The sequence below is a fragment of the Schistocerca americana genome, chromosome 1 (assembly GCF_021461395.2).
Source record: "Schistocerca americana isolate TAMUIC-IGC-003095 chromosome 1, iqSchAmer2.1, whole genome shotgun sequence".
Taxonomy (NCBI): Eukaryota; Metazoa; Arthropoda; class Insecta; order Orthoptera; family Acrididae; genus Schistocerca; species Schistocerca americana.
Genome location: NC_060119.1, coordinates 498,595,069 through 498,617,844, shown reverse-complemented (window position 1 = coordinate 498,617,844; position 22,776 = coordinate 498,595,069). Strand labels below are relative to the sequence as shown.

The 22,776-nt window shown below is 47.5% G+C and overlaps 1 protein-coding gene across 1 annotated transcript in view; it reads right to left on the bottom strand.

Annotated features, from left to right (window-relative positions):
* LOC124624246 (obg-like ATPase 1) overlaps positions 1–22,776 on the bottom strand; it is a 300,300-nt gene that overhangs the window by 112,112 nt on the left and 165,412 nt on the right. The window contains exon 5 of the mRNA XM_047149095.1: positions 9,240–9,415. Within this exon, the coding sequence (XP_047005051.1) occupies positions 9,240–9,415 (176 nt within the window). The remainder of the gene's footprint in view (positions 1–9,239; positions 9,416–22,776) is intronic.

Genomic DNA, 22,776 nt, shown 5'->3' with positions numbered 1-22,776 from the left:
ACACATACACACCCATGCCCGAGGGAGGACTCGAACCTCCGACGGAGAAGCCGCGCGAACCGTGGCAAGGCGCCCAAGACCGCGCGACTATCCCACCAGAACCTAGGAATCGCTGAATGGGTGTCTATGTACAGGAACATTTTTAAAGTGCGCACAACAAAGAACAAAGGTGTGCGGGTGATACCGAAGGTTTTGCTGAACTGTGTTCTTAATTGCCGCTTTATTCATGTGCGTGTCAATGTCACACCCTCACGCACATGTCACAGCAGAGCACGAAAAATTTAATATATAAAACGATACACATACAGTCTGCTTCGGATCACTTTAAAATTTCGTTGAATAGTTTTGAAAGGTCCCTAGGGGTTTCATCCTGAATATCAAAGAAAAACATTGTGCTCGCTCCACACTCCTCCAATGCTGATTTTCAATGGGGAAGCAGCCCCACGATGTCTTTAGAGGCGGGTCGACTCGTCCGTGGTGTGCTCAGTAGTGTCAAACGTTGTAGAGAACGTCGTCCTGTTGGGCATCGCACTGCGAAGTGTCGTTTTTGATCGCGAACATGTGAAAATGAACCCCATACTGGCACGGACAGTTTCATTCACGCTCTCTCTGTCACCTCTTGAAGCTTTTCGAGTCGATTCTGAGCAGCGATGCATCGAAAATCTTTTCCTCAGCAAGTCGTAACTAAACCTAGGGATTTCAAAGCTGTACGTCGCGGTCTGATCACCGTCACAGAGGTGTCAAGACAGGGGAGGTGAGACGTGACGACTTTCCCATGGTGTGACACATCCACAGTATTGGTGGGCACAGATGTGATGAAATGAGGTGCCAGTGTCACGTCATTAACCTATTTTACACTTTACTTGAACATCTGAGCTCTGGCCTTTTTCCTGCACGAGTCGACGAGCTGCTGTAGAAGCACTGCCCAGACCAAGGGCGACGTCGCAACGCGCCATGTTTCTGCACCATTACAAAGTACGTTTTTACGCAAATTCGACCCAAGTACACTTCAACTTTGATTCGCAGTATAGAACGTTGATCTTTTTCCAGACCCCAGAGTCGAACATCACTACCTTCGATGGTTTCGAATGCTAAGGAAGACTGGGCTGTCACTCTACCACAGACATTATTCAGACACCTCTCTGTGAATGTCCTCAGCAGAGCTCAAACTGTCATAAAGGCGGAGGGTGGACACACCGCATTTAATATCCACTAATAGGCGTCCGGATATTTTGACAGATAATGTGACGTCGTGAGGCCAGTCACCAGTTAGTTACATTTCAGTGTATGTTGTCAGCACTCGTCCGTGGAAGGCAATTAGACTTGATAGGCCGACTGTTACCACGATTGGGAGTTAATTAAGTGATAGTTTTAAACATCATCCCGAACTGTTTCTGTGAAAGACTGCCCACTGTCTTCAGATTAAATAGCGATATTTCATACACGCTGCCTACAACTAACAGTGCAGAAGCAAAGAGAGAAATGAAGATTAATATGTAGCTTCCCGTCGACGAGACGTCGTTATAGACACGATCACATGCTTCGATTGGGGAAGGAAATCAGATTTGTCCTTTTCGAAGGAAGTGTAACGCATCAACGAGCGACAGCCAGGACATCAGCTCGGCAACCGAAACCAGGCCGCAGTTAGCGGCCAATGCCCTACCAGCTCAGCAGCGTCAACAGGCCCCAGCGCCTCCGCGTGAGGGACGACACCGGCATTCCCGTCGCATGAGCGACCGACCTACCGATTACGCCAACCAGGCCATCGATCACGATCCAAATGATTCGACGCGACCTCAACATACGGGGTCTTCTGCAACTGTCAGCACGTGGAAATGGAATTTAAACTAGCAGGACTAGCAGTCAGCAAATCTTCACAGCTGGCTCGTCCGATGACGCAGAGCCCGTATCGGTCGCCGCATCTATGCCGGGCCGCGAACCAACGACCGCTGGCTGAGTGTCCAAACCGGCACAGGGACGCTGCCCCGCAGTCATCCACGGGAGACGCCTGCCTCGCATCGCCCGTACCGGTGTGCTAGGGTCCGTCGCCTGCAGTCTATCTGTTTCAGATGTGTTGAACCATGTCCGCTCGTGTTCAGCAATAAAGTGTTCTATCAAGTGATTGGCTATCTCCTTCGCTCGCTCCATCGTCAACCTCCTGCAGAGAATCACTCGCACACTCCCATAACGCAGTAAAAGCCTGCCACACAAGCAACCCAACATTTTCCTTACGTGTTTTGATAAAACCAAGGAAAATGTCAATCTGGATGGGGATCTGAGCCGTCGCCCTTCGAATGTGACAACAGACAGACATATTATCGTCTCGGGCGTGCAGAAACGTACAGCCACGTAAATACCTTGAGTACGAAAACGGACTCGTTTTCAGTAGGACTAGCATTCACACAGAGAGTGCAACGGCCCTCTGGAGCACCACGCACTTTTTACCTTTACGTACACAAGAAGTTCACATATTGTTTGCATAACCGTTGACTGCCACACGCGACTTCACATTTGCGATGTGTTAAGGTCAAAGGTCAACAGCTGTACCCCCATCTTCGAGGTAGTCGTGACATCTTTCAACAAGATAACGCAAAACCGCATGTTGCCCGTGCTGTTCTGATCTACTACCTCTATACAGACAGTGTGGAGCTTTTACCTTGACCAGGACGTTCTCCAGATCTGTCACTGAATGCAAGCATCTGGTCATGGACTGCGACGATATTGGCACGCCGCCAGCCGTCAGTCATCACCACTGATGAAATCTGGCGTAGATGATGTTGAAGCAACACGGTAGGAGGTATCCCTATAGTCATCCAAGCTCCATTCAACTCGATGCCCGACAGTGAGAGAGTCGTCGTTGTCTCCAGACGTATGAGCTTCTCTGTATTAAATTTCGCACCCCCCTATAACCGGAATTACCTTCAAATATTATCACGTATTCTTCCTACTATACTGCATACGTGCAATGAGTGAAATTTCTTATGTACCGACCTTCCCGGTGCTGCAATTTTAATGGCTAGCAGTGTACTCTTCGTCAACCACGTCCAGTAATCCTGCACTTCGAGACCGACAGGCGTCGCCAGGTACTTGGTTTTGTTTCCCCACGGTACCCGCGGAGTGAGCGCGTGATGTACGGCTAGGCTATGAATAGCGATGAGGCGCGACCCGGCTGTTCTCCCCCGCGGGCCAGGCCGGCGCGAACACTATCAATCGGTCGGGGCGCAGCGGCGCGGTGCGCTAATATGACACGGCCGGATAAGATCGAATTAATCAGCGCCCTGCGGGCTTGTCGCGGGGCGGGCCGGGGCGGCGCCGCGCCGATTGGCGGAGTCACAGCGGCGCAATCTGTCAATGTCAGTTTAGCGTCCGCCTCCCGGCCGGGCTGGTGGTAGGCCGCGGGATGAGTCCATTACCGAGAGGGTGGCAGCGGGAAGTGGCCAGCCGCGAATGGAAGGGCAGCCCAAAGCACGGCGCAGCACTGCGTGGCTAATAGGCAGCGGCAATTTCGGATGGTGGAAACGAACACACCCGCCCTTTACGTCTCTATCAACATCGCGGTGGCTGGCAGTAGCTACTTCCTCCGCAAGCGCCACCTGGTTCCAGCGCACAGCTCAGAACACTGTATCGAATGGATACATATTACATGTTCTTCACCTGGAAGCTTTCAGTCAATGCATTCAAAATGGTTAAAATGTTTCACGTTATTCTGTAAACCATGAGCTTTTTAATAAATTCCTGCGCAAGGGTTTTAGGTGAGGCACGCGAGGAAAGTAGTTAAACTGAAGTTCCACTTATGTCGAACAAAGTAACAAGGAAACACCTTCGCATAAACACGTGTTTTATCATATAACTAGACCGAGGTGACAAAAGTCATGGGATAACTCCTAATATCGTGTCGGACCCACTTTTGCCCAGCGTAGTGGGGCAACTCGATGTGGCATGGACTCAACAAGTCGGAGGCAGTCATCTGCAGAAATACTGAGCCATTCTACCTCTACAGCCGTCCATAATTGCCATCGTCTTTTTTCACGAACAGACCTGTCGATTATGTCGCATAAATGTTTGATAGGGTTCGTGTCAGGTGATCTGTCCAGAATGTTCTTCAAACCAGTCACAGACAACTGTGGTCAAGTGACATGGCGTATTGTCATCCATACAAATTGCATCTTTGCTTGGGAACCTGAAGTTCATGAATGGCTGCAAATAGTCTCCCAGGAGCCGAAGAGAACCATTTCCAGCCACTGATAGGTTCAGATGGACCACAGGACCCAGTGCATTCCATGTAAACACAGGCCACACCGCTATGGAGCCACTATCAGCTTGCACAGTGCCTTCATGGCGCCACACTCGACCCCTATATCAGCTCTTACCACTTGAAATCGGGACTTATCTGACCTGTTCACGGTTTTCCAGTCGTCTACGTTCCACCCAACATGGTCACGAGCTCAGGAGAGTCGCTGCAGGCAAAAAATGGTTCAAATGGCTCTGAGCACTATGGGACTTAACATCTGAGATCATGAGTCCCCTAGAACTTAGAACTACTTAAACCTAACTAACCTAAGGACATCACAGACATCCATGCCCGAGGCAGGATTCGAACTTGCGACCATAGCAGTCGCACGGTTCCGGACTGAAGCGCTGCAGGCAATGTGCTGCTAGCAAAGTTACGCGTGGGTAGTCTGCAGCCTTCGCCTATTAACGCCAAATCTCGCCGCATTTGTAACGGATACGGATATTTAACGCAGTGTTGCTTGTCTGTTAGTAATGACAACTCAACCGAAACCCCGTTGCGCTGCGGCGACCGTGGTGAGAGGTAACGCCTAAAATTTGGTTTTCTCAGCATACTCATCAAGATGTGGATCTCGAAATACTGAATTCCCTAACGATTTCCGAAATGGAGTGTCCCATGCGTCTAGTCCAACTACCATTCCGCGTTGAAAGCCTTTAATTCCCATCGTGCGGTCATAATCAAGTCGGTAACCTTTCCACATGAATCTCCTGACAAGGGAACCTCCCCATCGCACCCCCCTCAGATTTAGTTATAAGTTGGCACAGTGGATAGGCCTTGAAAAACTGAACACAGATCAATCGAGAAAACAGGAAGAAGTTGTGTGGAACTATGAAAAAATAAGCAAAATATACAAACTGAGTAGTCAATGCGCAACGTAGGCGACATCAAGGACAATGTGATCTCAAGAGCGCCGTGGTCCCGTGGTTAGCGTGAGCGGCTGCGGAACGAGAAGTCCTTGGTTTAAGTCGTCCATCGACTGAAAAGTTTAATTTTTTATTTTCAGACAATTGTTATCTGTCCGTCCGATGCGAGGTAACTGCGCAGTAGTATGGGGACGCCACACCTAAACAAACATCGAAACACACGACGTCAGTCGACTACAGCGCACGGAAGAGAGAGTATTCCTGCTAACGAGGCTCCCTGGCTGGCAGTTGACTGTTCACTACTTTGGACGAGAGTGCATTAAATACGTGAGATGTATTCCGTGGGCAATATGAATCCAGCAAATATAGCTCGCGACTTCAATAACAATCGCACGGTTTTGCGGTGCGGGCGCAAAACACAGGCGCTAAACTTATTACAGTGAACAGAGACGTCAGTGAACGGACGGACAGATCATAACTTTGCGAAAATAAAGAAAGTAAAATTTTCACTCGAGGGAAGACTTGAACCAAGGACCTCTAATTCCACAGCGGCTCACGCTAACCACGGGACCACGGCGCTCTTGAGCTCTGCATGTCCTTGATGTTGCATATCTTGCACATGGACTACTAAGTTTGTAAACTTTGCGTACTTTTTTCATAGTTCCACACAACTTCTTCTCGTTTTCTCGATTGATCTGTGTTCAGTTTTTCAAGGCCTATCCACTGTGCCAACTTATAACTAAATCTGAGGGGGGTGCGATGGGGAGGTTCCCTTGTGAGTACAAATGGCAACTCCGCCACACTACTGTCCTCTTTTGCCTTGTGTACGCGATACTACCGCCATCTGTATTTCTGCATATCACTATTCCATGACTTCTGTCGCCTCGGTGTGTATCCGTGTTCGGTTCTGAGTCCTGCTGATTTTTTAAAATGAAAACATTTTCGCTATGAACTGCACTACATACATGGCGAAAATGTTGTGATTAAGAAAGTCTTATTATTGATGAATAGTGCTAAAAAATAATGATGTCGTCACCCTGAAAGTTGGTTTAAACACCACATTGCTTTACTAGGCAAGATCGTACTAGAGGTGGTACACTATCGCCTTTCCCCCACCGCTGAACTGACTTGTTGGCCCGTAATAGAGGGATCCACTATTTAATATGGACACCGATCCACGATGCAACTCGGTATTTTTCGTATTAACTAAAACTGTCAGAGGCGAAATATGTAACAAAAATCCTAACTATGACTGGGATCGACCCGAGAATCTAAAGTGTGTCACCTGACCACGACACTTCGACATCAGAAATAAAATTAAAAAATTTGCCAAGTGGAAGTAGGAATAGCACACTGAGTGTTCCGTGCAAAGTTAATTATATGTTCATCCAACTTCGGAATCGAGGATCTCAACTACACACATAAAAAAAAAAGTTTTGCAACACCAATGTGGATTATCCTTCCTGGCCTTAAACTGCACCCAAAATAGTGCAACGCCGAGGCCTGGCTACTGGGACACACTGCCTACGCCATTTTTGAGTTACAACTCAGTGACGCCGTGCAGTACATGGCCTACCTGTGGGAATGTCATCAACGATTGCGAAGTTCACCGCAGTACCGTGAACATTTTGCCAACACTTTCTCGGTTGCGTTATTGTACGGATATCAGAGGACGCTTCACTTACAGTGAATACTTCCGCTAGAAGTATCCCTTTTGTTTCTCTTTTCTCATTAGAGTTTTCCATCTTCTCTTAGTTTCCTACCTGATACACTTATTTCAATTTTTTTAGAATTGTTACTAAATGCTCTCTGTGAATAACTTGTCACACGTTTCAGTTGTATTTATTTCTGTTCTTAAAGGATTTCGACTATGTGACATATTGACCAGCTATTCACAATTACATTTTTCTGTTCATGTATTGTTGTAATGATGTTATGTTCATAAATAAATAAAAATGGGCGTCCTTAGGGCGCACACATTTTGGTAGCCGCGATTGCGTTCGCTCTGACCTGACGAAAGATATTAAAAAAAAACAGAGGGGGGGGGGAGGGGGGCAGCCGACTGGGAGCAGGAGAGGCACCATACGAGATTAAATTTCCACTGTCCTGAATAGGGGTCTGATGGCCTCTATTACAAAATATATGAGTTTGAATTCCACAGAGCGAGATATAGTGACGTGCGATAGAACAATGCTGTGTGAAGGGGCATGGCACTACAATTTGGCACACTTAAGACCAACTAACATGTTTTACGTTTTCTCAAACATATATGTTTTATATATAAAACATTTCAGAAAGATGTGCGCTACAAAATGAACATATTTTTCAAAAATCTATTTTAAAAAAAATTTTTGACATCCTATCTCAGACGCTGGAGTGCGAGGAGGGGAGGGGGGGGGGAGGAGCAGAACTAGGATGTTTTCCCTACGGTTCAGAAATATCGTAGATCCGGGGCTGCTTTTACGTCAGGAATGGCGAGACAGAAGAGGACTTCGTTTTCGATTGGAAGGACGCCATATTTACAAAAAATCTTAAAACTTCGTGATTAATACGAGTTTTCTAAGTGAAGGTATTTCTGGGGCACCTTGCAGAACATGTCCGGGTCGATAATCTCCTGACGCGCGCCTGAATCACTTACGTGAGCGTCGCTGTGCTTTTCAATTTGCAGCTCGTCGGTTACAGCGGACAAGCGGGATTACCCGAGCGGTCTATGGCGCTGCAGTCATGGACTGTGCGGCTGGTCCCGGCGGAGGTTCGAGTCCTCCCTTGGGCATGGGTGTGTGTGTTTGTCCTTAGGATAATTTAGCTTAATTAGTGTTTAAGCTTAGGGACTGATGACCTTAGCAGTTAAGTCCCATAAGATTTCACACAAATTTGAACATTTGTTAACTGAACATGAAATGCTCATATATGAACAGCTTTTCTCTTGTTTTCCATTACTTTCATTTACCTACAGTTACCATAAAACAATCTGGCACGCTTGGACGAAACAGGGTCAGTCTGACAAAAATAAATCATTCAACTCGTCTTTGAAAATCTCCGGTCTGACACAACGAGACTTCTAATCTCATACTTCCTATTAACCGAGCTCATGTTGTCAACCATAAATTTCATGGACAAAGTATTAGCAGAAGCGCATACAGGGTGTATTATAATTATTAATGGCGGACATGCATAAAGCTGAAAGTATACGATATTAGAAGCAAAAAAGTGTAGTAAACATGGGCTTCCACACAGTTGAACAGCGGACAAGTAAACACGAATCTGCGGGTTCTGACATGATAATTCAATTACAGATACAACTGTGTTCTTATATCTAGCTGGGTAATGAATGGATAAGCATTTTGTAAAAAAAAATCTAGCGGAACTGTCCCAAAGAATAATTTCAACACAGGGAATCAAGTGAACATACAAAAAGCAGGAATGATTTCATTCGCTTGCAAAGCAGGCTCTGCCTTAACGATATAATCTAAGAACGGAGTGCTGCTTTCGAAACTGACATAGACTCGCAGATTTAGGATAAAAAATCCGAGAAAGAGCCGAGGAAATAAGAAACTGTTGGAGAATGGCATCAATTTCAAACTGCGACAACCTGACTCTGAGAAATCTGAACTAAACTGCTGTCAGACCTTGCGGCTAGTGTAGAAAAAGTTACGTAGCGCAGCAACCAATCTGAAGCGTACTTGAAACATCACACTGATTAACTATGCTTTCTTCCGCTGAAAGGTGGCACGCTCTTTCCATGCTGTCCAGCCAATTACTGCGGGACGTATAGTTTAACGCGGAACACACACTATGGTGTAACTCGGTATTTTTCACATACGCACAGCATTGCCATAGGTCATCTCGAAGGTAAATGTTATGGGCGATAAACTGATTAGGAACGAATCCTAACAGAGTCCCGAACAATAGGTTCCTAGTCTGACACACACGCAACCATGTTATCAACCTAGAACCCATGTCCTACAACCAAGCCTCAGAAACCATTAAAGATACAACACAGAAGGAATAGTACAAACAGAATGGTGAAAGTAATTTTCCATTTACAGCATGAGCGCTGAGACAGGTGGAAGCACGATACTTACATATTCTGGCTTCAGTTTCTTGTCACCGCCTCTTAACACAGTCCGTTCGAGCTTCTCCATGTGCGTCATGAGGTACTCTTCGTCCTTGAGACGGAGCTCTTCGCTGATGATGTCCAGGTCACGGACGGGATTCACATCGCCCTCTATGTGCGTGACATCGTCATCCTCGAATGCACCTGCACACACAGAGACGTGCGCGTTAGATGTAACCAAATTCAATACATTGCAAGCTCTGTACGAACTGCCTTCGTCGTCATAAAACTAGTTAGCCGCGACCATAACAGCACGGCATGTGTATTATTTTTGTTCCGTTTCGTATGGCTTGAGATATGTATACAATGTATCAAAAAACTTTGGAGGTACGTTTCTCAGATCAAAAAAAGAAAAAACTATGTCCAGAAATATTTAGTTTTGAGCTGTAATTGAAATAAAACTTGATGTAATTTTACATATAAAATTACCCTGGCGATGAACTCTTTCAGACCTCCAGAGCGTTCCCCACGCAACAACAAGAATGATGTGGTTTGTGTATGATAGAACAGGATGTTCACCTGACGAAACATCAACGGTTATCAAGGACGTTACCTGCCTGACAAACAAGTGAAGTGCCCAGACGAAGAGGGGGAGGAAACGGAATGAAAATTCACGGGTTGAGATAGTATCTGCTGCAATTTCAGGGATTACAAAATCAAACCAAATTTACAACGAACTCGTCGGTATACGTCCACTTACCAGTATGACGTTGCACTGCCTGGAGGCGCGCTCTGTTTCGGCTGAGAAGACTGTCATAAGGCCGTTTTTTTTGTTTGTTTTGGTTTTAGGGCGCAAAACTGCTATGGTCATTAGCGCCCGGTCCGTGACTTAGGAAACAGTAAAAAACCGAAAATGGAAACCAGCAGCAATGGGAACGAAACTCAAAAAATTGGAGAAACTAAAAGCAGAAGGAAAGCTTAAAAATCCACTACAGAAAGGGGTTGGTTGTCCCCAAAAAAAGCTTCAAATGACTGATGTCATTTCACTGGCACTAAGAAACTCGAGAACGCGATCGGCCGAGCGCGTGCCATCTGCTAAAATTGACGATATATCAGGCGACAACTGTAGACGGGCGCGTAACGGAGTAAAATAGGGGCACTCAATTAAAAGGTGTCTTACCGTCCACAGCTGAGAGCAGTGGGGACAGAGTGGGGGAGGATCGCCGCTTAAAAGATGTCGATGGCTAAAAAGACAGCGCCCTATCCGGAGTTGAGTTAAAATTACCTCCTCCCGATGACGCGTTCGGGAGGAAGAGGTCCAAGCACAAGGCAGAACTTTCACGTCCCGCAATTTATTATGGGAAAGTGTCGACCAATGTGCGTGCCATAAAAAAACAACACGACGACATAAAACGCTCCGTAGATCGGCGAAGGGAATCGATTGAATAGCTGGCCGAAGAAGAGAGACTGCAGCCTTGGCCGCCATATCGGCCGCCTCATTTCCACATATACCAACGTGTCCCGGGAGCCAGAGGAACGCCACCGAGAGGCCCCCAGGTGGAGCAAGCGCAGACAGTCCTGAATCCGGTGGACCAGAGGGTGGACAGGGTAAAGAGCTTGGAGACTGAGGAGAGAGCTGAGAGAATCTGAGCAGATAACATACTGTATCCGCTGATGGCGGCGGATGTAGTGGACAGCCTGGAGAACAGCGTAAAGCTCCGCAGTATACACCGAACACAGGTCGGGAAGCCGAAATTGATTTGTGGTGTCGCCAACAATACAGGCACTCCCTACACCAGACGATGTTTTTGAGCCATCAGTGTAAATAAATGTGGCTTCCGTCATCTGTGCACACAGAGCAGAAAATGCCCGACGATAAAAAAGTGAAGGGGTACCATCCTTGGGAAACTGACAAAGGTCACTGAGCAGGCAGATCCGGGGGCGGAGCCAAGGCGGTGCTGTACCCCAAGTTATCAAGAAGGCTTTAGGAATGCGGAAGGAAAGAGAATGGAGCAGTTGACGGAAGCGGACTCCCGGTGGTAGTAGGGAGGAGGGGCGGCCTGCATACCCTACATCAAAGGAGGCGTCGAAAAAAATGTCATGGGCCGGATTAGCAGGCATGGAAGACAGATGGCTAGCATAACGACTCAGAAGGACTGCTCGCCGATTGGACAGCGGAGGTTCAGCAGTCTCAGCATAAAGGCTTTCCACAGGGCTGGTGTAAAAAGCTCCAGACACTAAACGTAATCCACGGTGGTGGATAGAGTCGAGACGCCGAAGAATAGACGGCCGAGCAGAGGAGTAGACTATGCTTCTATAGTCCAATTTCGAGCGCACTAAGGCGCGATAGAGGCGGAGAAGGACCACTCGGTCCGCTCCCCAGGAGGTACCATTCAGGACACGGAGGGTGTTGAGGGATCGCAGACAGCGAGCCGAAAGATAGGAAACATGGGATGACCAGCACAGTTTTCTGTCAAACACAAGACCCAAGAATTTAGCGACGTCCGAAAACGGAAGGTTGACAGGTCCTAGATGTAAGGAGGGTGGAAGAAACTCCTTACGTCGCCAAAAATTAACACAAACGGTCTTACTGGGAGAAAAACGGAAGCCGGTTTCGATGCTCCAAGAGTGGAGGCGATCGAGACATCCTTGAAGGCGTCGTTCAAGAAGGCTGGTCCGTTGAGAGCTGTAGAAGATCGCAAAATCGTCCACAAAGAGGGAGCCCGAGACATCAGGAAGGAGACAATCCATAACTGGATTTATGGCAATGGCAAACAGTACAACACTCAGCACGGAGCCCTGGGGTACCCCGTTTTCTTGGGAGAAAGTACGGGAGAGAGTAGTGTTCACCCGCACTCTAAATGTGCGCTCTGCCATAAATTCGCGAATAAAAAGGGGCAGCCGACCTCGAAAGCCCCAAGAGAACAGTGTACGGAGGATGCCTGTCCTCCAACAGGTATCGTATGCTCTCTCCAGATCAAAAAAATATTGCTACTGTTTGGCGTTTCCGGAGAAAATTGTTCATGATATAAGTGGAGAGAGCAACAAGATGGTCTACTGCAGAACGATGCTTTCGGAATCCGCATTGGGCAGGTGTTAAAAGACTTCGGGACTCCAGCCACCAAGCTAAACGGCAATTCACCATACGCTCCAAAACCTTACATACACTACTCGTGAGAGAAATGGGGCGATAGCTAGAGGGGAGATGTTTGTCCTTTCCAGGTTTCGGAACAGGAACAACGATAGCTTCCCGCCATCGTCTGGGAAAAGTACTGTCAGTCCAAATTCGATTATAAAGGCGAAGGAGGCAACGCAGACTATGGGTTGGTAAATGCAGCATTTGGACGTGGACACCATCCGGTCCTGGGGCGGAGGAGCGAGAAGAAGAGAGTGCATGTTTTAGTTCCCGCATGGAGAAAACAGTATTGTAGCTTTCGCGATTTTGAGAGGCGAAAGCAAGAGGTCGTACTTCCGCTGCACGTTTCTTCGGGAGAAACGCTGGCGGGTAATTTGAAGAGCCCGAAATATCAGCAATCATGCGCGACAGTGAGCCCAGAGACCGGGGAGAAACTAGGCGCGCCTGATAACCGTCGAAGCCGACTCCAAACTTCCGAGGAGGGAGTGAAGGTGTTAAATGAGCTACTAAAGAATTTCCAGCTTGCCTTCTTGCTATCGCGGATGACGCGACGGCATCGTGCTCGGAACTGCTTATAGCGGATACAGTTGGCCAAAGTAGGATGATGGCTGAAAACGCGAAGAGCACGTCGCCGCTCACGTATTGCGTCACGGCACGCCTCGTTCCACCAAGGAACTGGGGGGCGCTGGGGCAATTCGGAGGTGCGTAGTATTGAACGTTCCGCAGCTGTAAGAATAACGTCGGTAATATGTGTGACCTCATCGTCGACGCTGGGAAAGTGACGGTCATCGAATGTCGCTAGAGACGAAAAAAGTGTCCAATCGGCTTGGGCAAACTTCCAGCGTCGCGGGCGCATATATGGCAATTGAGGCTGCAGTCTAAGGACACATGGAAAGTGGTCACTCGAGTGTGTATCGTCAAGGGCGAACCATTCGAAGCGCCGAGCTAGCGGAACAGTACCGACCGAAAGGTCCAAGTGAGAGAAATTTGTCGTGGAGGCAGACAAAAATGTAGGGACCCCAGTGTTGAGGCAAACTAGATCCGCTTGGTGGAAGACGTCTAGCAGTAGTGAGCCACGTGGACAAGGATGTGGAGATCCTCAAAGCGGGTGGTGGGCATTGAAGTCCCCAACCAGCAAATAGGGGGGTGGAAGCTGACCAAGAAGATGAAGGAGATCAGCTCGTGCCATTGGTGTGGACGATGGAATGTATACAGTACAAAGAGAAAAGGTATATCCAGAAAGGGATGGACGGACAGCGACAGCTTGGAAGGAAGTGTTTAAGTGGATCGGGTGATAATGGAGAGTATCATGGAGAAGAATCATGAGTCCTCCATGGGCTGGAGTGCCTTCAACAGAAGGGAGATCAAATCGGACGGACTGAAAATGGGGGAGAACAAAGCGGTCATGGGGACGCAGCTTTGTTTCCTGAAGACAGAAGATGACCAGCGAGTAGGAACGTAAGAGGATCGACAATTCATCCCGATTGGCTCGAATGACGCGGATATTCCAGTGGATAATGGACATAGGGTGAACAGAAAATGGAGGAATGTGATCAAGGTTGCTGTCAACTCAACGACTGCTCAGAGCTTGCGACCGACAGCATGGAATGGCTTTCAGCCGAAGGCAGAAGATCCTGATCCATAGGTTGTTCAGGAGCAGCTCCTGCCACCAGCGATCGGCCGGTTGATCGGCCGCCAGCAGTGCGCCTCGGCGACGCCGAAGACGGCCGAGGGCGATTTCCGCCAGGTGGTGCTTTAGATGGGACACGCCTTGGCGGAGACGGAGATGAACTGGGTTTCTTAGTAACCTTCTGGGAAATATGATGTTTAGATGGAGGAGGAACCGATGGTTGTGAAGTTGGGGTATGTAAAAAATCTTCAAGAGTATGCTCTTTTTTCGAAATCTTGGTTTCTGACTTTTGGGCTCGAGACTTAGCAGAACCCGATGAAGGGTGAGCCATAGAGTGGGCAGGCGAAAGTGGTGCGGTTGAACGGGCGATCTTTGCGCTGGCCGATCTGACGACCGTGGCACTAAAGGTAAGGTCGCAAGTCTGCATGGCCGACTCCTTTGTTGGCCGAGGAGAAGCAAGGACAGTGCTGTATTTTCCTGTCTGAGCCACGGTGGGCTGTCGACTGGCGAATAATTTTCGAGCAGCAAAGGTCGACACCTTTTCCTTCACTCTGATTTCCTGGATGAGCTTTTCGTCTTTAAAAACGGGGCAATCTCGAGAGGAAGCAGCGTGGTCACCCATACAGTTGATGCAGCGAGGGGATGGAGGTGGACAAGCACCCTCATGGGCATCCTTGCCACACGTAACACATTTGGCCAGATTGGAACAGGGCTGGCTGGTGTGATTGAACCGCTGACACCGATAGCAACGCGTAGGGTTTGGGACGTAAGGGCGAACGCAAATTATCTCATAGCCTGCTTTGATTTTCGATGGGAGTTGAACTTTGTCAAATGTCGAGAAGACAGTGCGGGTTGGAATGATGTTCGTGTCAACCCTTTTCATAACTCTATGAACAGCAGTGACGCCCTGGTCAGACAGGTAGTGCTGAATGTCTTCGTCAGACAATCCATCGAGGGAGCGTGTATAAACGACTCCACGCGAGGAATTTAAAGTGCGGTGCACTTCAACCCGGACAGGGAAGGTGTGGAGCAATGAAGTACACAGCAATTTTTGTGCCTGGAGGGCACTGACTGTTTCTAACAACAAAGTGCCATTTCGTAATCTGGAACAAGACTTTACAGGACCTGCAATTGCGTCGACACCTTTCTGAATAATGAAAGGGTTGACTGTGGAGAAGTCGTGACCTTCGTCAGACCGAGAAACAACAAGGAACTGTGGCAACGATGGAAGAACTGTCTGTGGCTGAGACTCAGTGAACTTACGCTTGTGAGCAGACATAGTGGAAGGTGAGGAAACCATTGTGGAAGAAACCCCCATGATTACCGGCGTCTCCGATGGCGCGCTCCTCCCTTGTGGGGGCCCTCTCTGAGGGCACTCCCGCCTTAGGTGATTGTTCACACCTCAGGTCACACCTCCCGACAAACGGACGAAGGGACCAATCGGCACTTTCGGAAGGTATCAGCTCGGGTAATCACCCCTCCCTGGGTCTGGCCGTTACCAGGGGGTACGTATGTGTCCTACCTGTCTACCCGGGGCGCGGAATTACGCGTTACCCTGTCACCGGCTACGCACGAAAATGCGTGGGTCGGCCTTCAGACACGCACAGGGAGGAAGAAAGAGAAAGGGAAAAACAAAGAAAGCGAAAGGAAAGAAGAGAGGTCTCAAACGCCGCAGCGGAGAAAAGGGTAAAGAAAAGAGGTAAGGAAAAGAGAAGGACAAAGGAAGGATGAAGAAATACAAACAGGGAAGGCGAAGATGGCGTTAAATTTACGAGCGTCCGTCGCCGGACGTAGGCACAAACCATACTCCCAGAGGGGGAGAAAGGGAAGGAAAGAGCCAGAGGTGAGGGGTGGGGGGGGGGGGCGGAGATGGGGGATAGGGAAGGATGCGGAAAAGGAAGGTATGCAGCCCGGAAAGGAAGGAGGGCCACATTAGCTCGGGGTCCCGTGCTTGCTACGCACGTATTCACAAAAGAATTGTGGACTCCCTGGGGGGTCATAAGGCCGTTGAATGATGAGGTAAACTGACACATAGCAGTTATATGTGGCCCTTGATATTCTGGATACTAGCACTGAAATGGAGTTGATGTGCGAGCTGGTTCCACACTTGTTGTATCGTGGACAGGTCTTGTTAGACACTGGAGTACCTCATTATCACGAAGACTGTTCAAAGAGACACCATTTGTGGAGAGCGCTGTCCAAACTGGACCACGATACTGTCGCCAGAGCGCTAACACAAGAGGATGCATGATGTCCGTGACGTACTGATATGCCGGCAGAGGTCACTCAGTGTTCTGCTGCTGTGACAAGCAGTCATACCCGTAGGCTCCCCACACCATGACGCCCGGAGTGACACCGAGCTCTGCCTCTCCAGAATATTGGAGAGTGGAACCTCTTCCCAGGTCGCCGCCGTATTCGCCGACCATGGTCATCTGGGGTAGGGCAGAACCGCAATTCATCGCTGAACACAATGCGGTGCCATTCATCAGTCCCTGCTTCCCGACCACCGCTCCACTAGGAATGAACCGTGTTAGTGGCAGCCTGAAGGTGCGTTTATACCTGTGCGCCTTGTGGCTAGCCGTGGTGCGGCTGTAGCTTGCCCCAGAAGGAAGTAGAGGCGCCCAGTGTGAACACAAGCGTGAATGGATGGAACTACTCGCACGCACGTGTTAAGGAAGACGCCTGCAACCCACACGCGTGCCTCTGTTTTCACGTGGGGCAAGCACAGTCGTACGGACTAGGCGCAAATGCACAGGTGTAAACGCACCTTAAACATGGGACGTTAATTCCTTCGCACGAGTCTGCTAGCTTCCAACCAACGGTGCAGGATAAGACGGTATGTCACATGGAGTCCATTACTTGTTCTCGGGTCTGTTCAAAAAATTCCGGAGCATTCGTAATTTCACGCCAATGGTGTGTTGGAGCGAAATGCGGTTGGCATCCGTGCACATCCCAGTGCTTAATGTGTAACTGCCGGAAGTTTCATTGTTGTATGCCTGTTAGTTATTGTTCAGTGCTGTTTTGAGTAGAACGTTATGTCGTACAGCCTGCGAATTTCAAGGAGGCAGAGTTAGAGGAGCGAAGCGTCCGCATTAAATTTTGCGTGAAACTTAAGAAAACCTTTACAGACACACACCAAATGGCGCGGAAGCCTACGGTGATGAGAACTTAAGCCATACTCCGTGTTACGAATGGTTAACATGGTATAAAAATGGCCGGACGGAAGTTAAAGATGACCCTCGCTCAGGGCGTCCTTCGACGTCTACCGACGACGCTCCTGTCGGGAACGTCAACGAAATTGTGCGTGCCAATCGAAGAAAGACAGTCCGAGAGATTGCAGAAGAAGGTAACATTTCAATTGGATCATGTCATGAAATATTGGCAGAGCATCTTGGAATGCATCGTGTTGCCGCCAAATTGGTCCCACGGCTCATGAGTCAAGACTGGAGAGACCTTCGCCTCACAATCTGTGAAGTGTTTTTGGATGACGCAAATGAGAACGATGTGTTCCTCAAGCGAATCGTAACTGGTGACGAGAAGTGGGTCTACCGTTGAAAGGACGAAGATTTGCAACAATAGACGAGATAAAAGAAAATTCGCAGACGGCATTTCGCGCGATCCAGCCTATTGCCGGGATGGTTAATGTGAGAGAGCACGACCGATTTCCCCCGTCTTCCTTTTAAGAAGAGAAGTGACTGAATAGATTCCTCGACCCACGTAGTGTTTTTACATACGACCACAATTTTCTCGGATACTCACTAAGATCTTACGCTAACGTATGACGGTCGAAGTTGTATGCGTAATGCGTAGATTGTTATATAGATGCTTGAGTTTTTGCCAACTTTTGCCTCTCGACACTTTTCTATCTGAGAGTGGATCAATATCTTTGCTCGGCATTTACCGGATTTTGTTATTAAACAACGATGAGTCAGTTCCATCTTTAGTCTAGTTACTTGGCACATTCTTCTTCAAATCGAGATTCGCAATTTGTTTAAAGTTTGCCCATAATCCCTCTACGCACATCATCTTGAAAATAATATCAATGTTTACTAAAGTTGGGATAGAGCAAGGTCTGCTCATAGCTACTATGTCTAATGTATTTCCTTTGCGTGGGTTGTCAAAATAGCTACTCAGGAGTGTTTTCGGAAAACTTGTTTAGAACAACTGTGTGTGTATTGTGTGTACTGAACCGGCGACCTAGAAACGACGGAGAGGCTTCGTCCCCGCCGTATCCCGCAGTGGTTCACTACCCCACAACAGGCTACAGCAATCCACCTCACCCCACCACGGCCCCACACCGAACGCAGCGTTATTGTGCGGTTCGGCCCCCCGTGGAACCCCCCGGGGAACGTCTCATACCAGACGAGTGTAACACCTAATGTTTGCGTGGTAGAGTAATGATGGTGTATGTGTACGTGGAGACAGTATTTGCGCAGCAATCGCCGACATAGTGTAACTGAGGCAGTATAAAGGGAACCAGCCCGCATTTGCTGAGGCAGATGGAAAACCGCCTTAAAAACCACCCACAGGCTGGCCGGCATACCGGACCTCGACACTATTCCGAGGGCGGATTCGTGCCAGGGACCGCTACGACTTCCCGCACGGGAAGCAGCGCGTTAGACCGCGCGGCTAGCCGGGCGGGCCAGAACAAATGTACACGACTATCTGTCCATACGACCTGCAATGAATCCATCAACATTCCAGTCTGTACTTGATAGGTTAAAGTTGCCTCCTACTGACATTGCACGAACGGGTTACTTGCACGCTACTGAGCACAGATTACTTCGTTACAACGGAATCTAGTAGGGTGTAAAAACATTTGATGAGTAACTTGAGTTCATCTAGGCTGTTTATTCGCTTCCAGATACCTTCGCAGTCAGACATATGTTTCATACCATGACTATCTCTTTGCTGTGCAACTGGGGTTTTGGGAGTTTTGCACTCAGTTTTTTCTTAAATTCACGATAATAAACTATGATAACATGGAAATAAGCTAACCAGACAAAATATTTGTCACCTGTCTTGGCAATGACAATCGGTTTCAAGCCAGACAGGATTGCTGCTATCAGTGAATGCAGGCCCCTCTCGACCAGTTTCCGACTCCGAAGGGAAGTGCATGCTATGGATTTGTAGCATAGGATATTTCACAGAAGACAATTTTTTTTTACTTCGGGACATAAAACTGCGTGTCTTCAAGAGGTCAGACAACACAAAGTCGACAGTAGTAAAGGGAGACAACGCATATAGCTGTACCGACTGCCCAATGAGACATTTAACCTGCAGTGTGTGGAGGTGTAGTTCGGATACGAGGTTGTTCTATGATGTTTTTGGGGTGCTTTTCGTACCTTGATTTGGGCCAACTCTTTCAGATTATCTTAAACATGAAACAGGATGTGCATTTCAGCATTCTCGCCGATCAAGTTTTGCTCTTTCGTCTGCATCTTCATAATGAGTGTGCTGTGGACACTCCCTTCTTCCAAGATGACAATAAACGTGTTCAGAGGACTGCACACATAAGTTCCTTCTTTGATAAGCACTCGGGCACCATATTGCATCTCGATTGGCGCGCCAGATCCCCCGGTCTTATTACCATAGAAAATGCATGGGATTATTTTGAACAGCGAGTGAAACGTTGCAGTTAACTTTACCGCAGTTTGGTAACTGTACGGTAGGCTAATCATCAATGAGTGGCTGCAACTGGATATGGCAAGAAGCTTGTGGAGTCTCTTCCCCACCGAATAGAAGTCTGGAGGTGTTAACGTCATGCCTGCTGGAGACGATTTTTTTTCTTTACGCTGTGACCTTATGACTGCCTTGATTTGTCTTTGGTAATCACGAACAAAGTTCATAAATTCTTTCAAATTGTATTTACTTCATCGCATATTTTTGATGATGGGGAGACTCTGGCCTCCTCCGCAGTTGACCAGCAGCGACTATTCGATCTGAAATGTCAAATTTTTGTGTCGACGCGGTTTCGCGTTCCGGGCGTTTCTGCTTCTCGTCAGCAAACAAGTATTGGGAGACTTATCGCGGAGAAATTTTTGTTTTACTTGAGTCATTTGTTGGAATGTGGAATACTAACGTTAATGAAATTCCTGTAGTCTCAAAAGTTCTCAGATTGTCAAAGGGCAGTCGTGTTCATGAGCGCCTGCCACTGTCTTTAAAGTTCAACTGTCGATGTTTTTGATTATCGTAGTATCGAATCATCGTTTGTGCTCACAAGTTAACCACAAACAGCTAGAGAATGGTAACACTGTTTACTGTTAGCCCAAAACAAATTTCACACAAAGCATTCTCGGTTTCTGTCGGATTTTTTGGCCGTGTAACGTTTCGACCTTTGTGTACGTCATTTAATCTGCAACAGCCACAGTTTATCAAACATGTGCACGCTCCGTCTTCACCGCAAGTTACATACAAACAAAGAACTCCTTGCACGAAATAAAATCACTCAGTTATTCCGCAAGTTTTCAATTGCAAATTACACAATTTTAAATTTGTTGCACAATTCAGTGTTCAGTGTTATTCCTAGCCTGTCCAATACTCACGAAAATTATCTTCTCACTTGGTTGTTTCGTTATTGCAATGAGGTACCTTGAGTATAAAAGACAAAAACTTTCACTTCGATCTTCATAACTTCATTGAGATAAGTTATTTACAGTACTTGGTCACCAATGTCGACAATACGCAGCAGTTTTTCTCCTCGTGTTGCCTGGTAGTAGTCCAAGTACGACGCTCTAAGATAGGGTTCATATGCCATATTAACAATAACTCTCATGTACAAGATAAATCGAAAATACACTGACACAAGTAACTCATTAGAATATAGTTTGATACAGGATAATTTTTGAAGCTCAAATTAAAGCGCTACTCAGAGATAAATGACTGCTTACAGTGCTTTGTCTAGCTACCTCAACCACCTTTCTGACCGTGCCCGTTTGTATCCCGTTACACAAATAAATCTGCAGTGATCTGAGAGAGACTTCGTCTTCTCTTTTGAAGGTCCCTAAGAATGCTCACGCCTATTCTATCCTCCCTAGCACACCGTAGGCATGCACACCTATTTTCAGTCTGAAATGTCGATTGTGAATCGTTAGGGGAAATGTCCTTAAATCACCTTCTTACCCAACAGCCTTCACTGCAGGTGTAAGCAAACTAAGGGCGCACTGAATACACTGACGTGACAAAAGTCATGAAATACCTCCTAATATCGTGTCTCACCTCCGTTAGCACGGTATACTGCAGCAACTCGATGTGGCATGGACTCACCAATTCGGTGAAAGCCACGTGCAGAAATATGAGGCATGCCGCCTCTATAGCCGTCCATAATCGCGAAAGTGTTAACAGTGCAGAAATTTTTGCGCGAACTGATCTCTCGATTACGTTCGACGGGATTCATGGCGGGCAATCTGGGCGGCCAAATTATCCGTTCGAATCGTCCGTCATGTCCTTCAAACCAAATACGAGCAGTTGTAGCCCGGTGATATGGGGCATTGTCATCCATAAAAATACCTTCCTTGTTTGGGAACATGAAATCCACGAACGGTTGCAGATAGTCTCCATGTAGTCCGACACAACTATTTCCAGTCAAACATCGCTTCAGTTGGACAAGAGAGCGCAGTCCATTAAATGTAAATACCGCCCACGCCGTCATGGAGCCACCACCAGCTTTTACGGTGGCTTGTTGACAACCTTGGGCCATGGCTTCATGGGGGTCTCACCACTTTCCGATCCTACCATCAGGTCTTACCAACTGAAATCGGGACTCATCTGACCGTGCCACGGTTATCCAGTCGCCTAGGGTCCAACCGATACGGTCACGAGCCCAAGAGAAACGCTGCAGACTATGCTGTTAGCAAAGACTCGTTTCGGCCGTGTGCTGACATAGCACATTACCGCCAGTTTCGCCGAAATGTCCTAACGGACACGTTCTTCATACGTCCCACGTTGATTGTTGCTGTTATTTCTCCCAGCACTGAAAACTCTACGCAAATGCTGCTGCTGTCAGTCGTTAAGCGAAGGCCGTCGGTCAGTATGTTGTCCGTGGTGAGAAGCTAATGCCCGAAATGTGCTGTTCTCGGTAAATACTTGACATTGTGGATCTCGGAATAGTGAATTCCTTAAGTATTTCCGAAATGGAATGTTCAATGCGGCTAATTGAATCCACCACTCCGCGTTCAAAGTCTGTTAAAACCCGTCGTGTGGCCATAATCACGTCGGATACCTTTTCACGTGAATCACTTGAGTACAAACGACATCTCGGCCAATGCACTGCCCTTCCGTACCTTGTGTGCCACTGCTACCGCCATCTGTATATGTTCATATCGTTATCCCATTACTTTTGTCACAACAATGTACAAGGTGTAGCAGGACTCCAGTTTAATGTCAGCTGTCAAGTAATGATTTGTTATATGTTCCACTCTGTCACGTTTTAGATAGTTTTCATTCATCCTAACATATTTGTGGCATTAGACTCCACGGGTGATACCGTTTTGCAGTACGCAACTCTTTCCGCCAGAACGCTTTTCATTCGTTTCTGGTGGAACAAACTGGTTTACTTGCATGTCTCACATTGTCATTGAGGATTTGCAGCCATTTGTCTTGAAAATTTTACATCTTACTTACAAAATACAATATTAACAAATTTCTCAAAAGTCCCTCTGTGTGAGAAAAAAATTTAGACTTTTACGGCTTTTGAAGGATATTGAGAAGCCCACTGATTCGCATTCACTCTGCATTTCTCATCAATTTCTTGTACTGACGTGCTTCTCATTTCCTTTAATGTGCTTCAAGAAGCAGTGA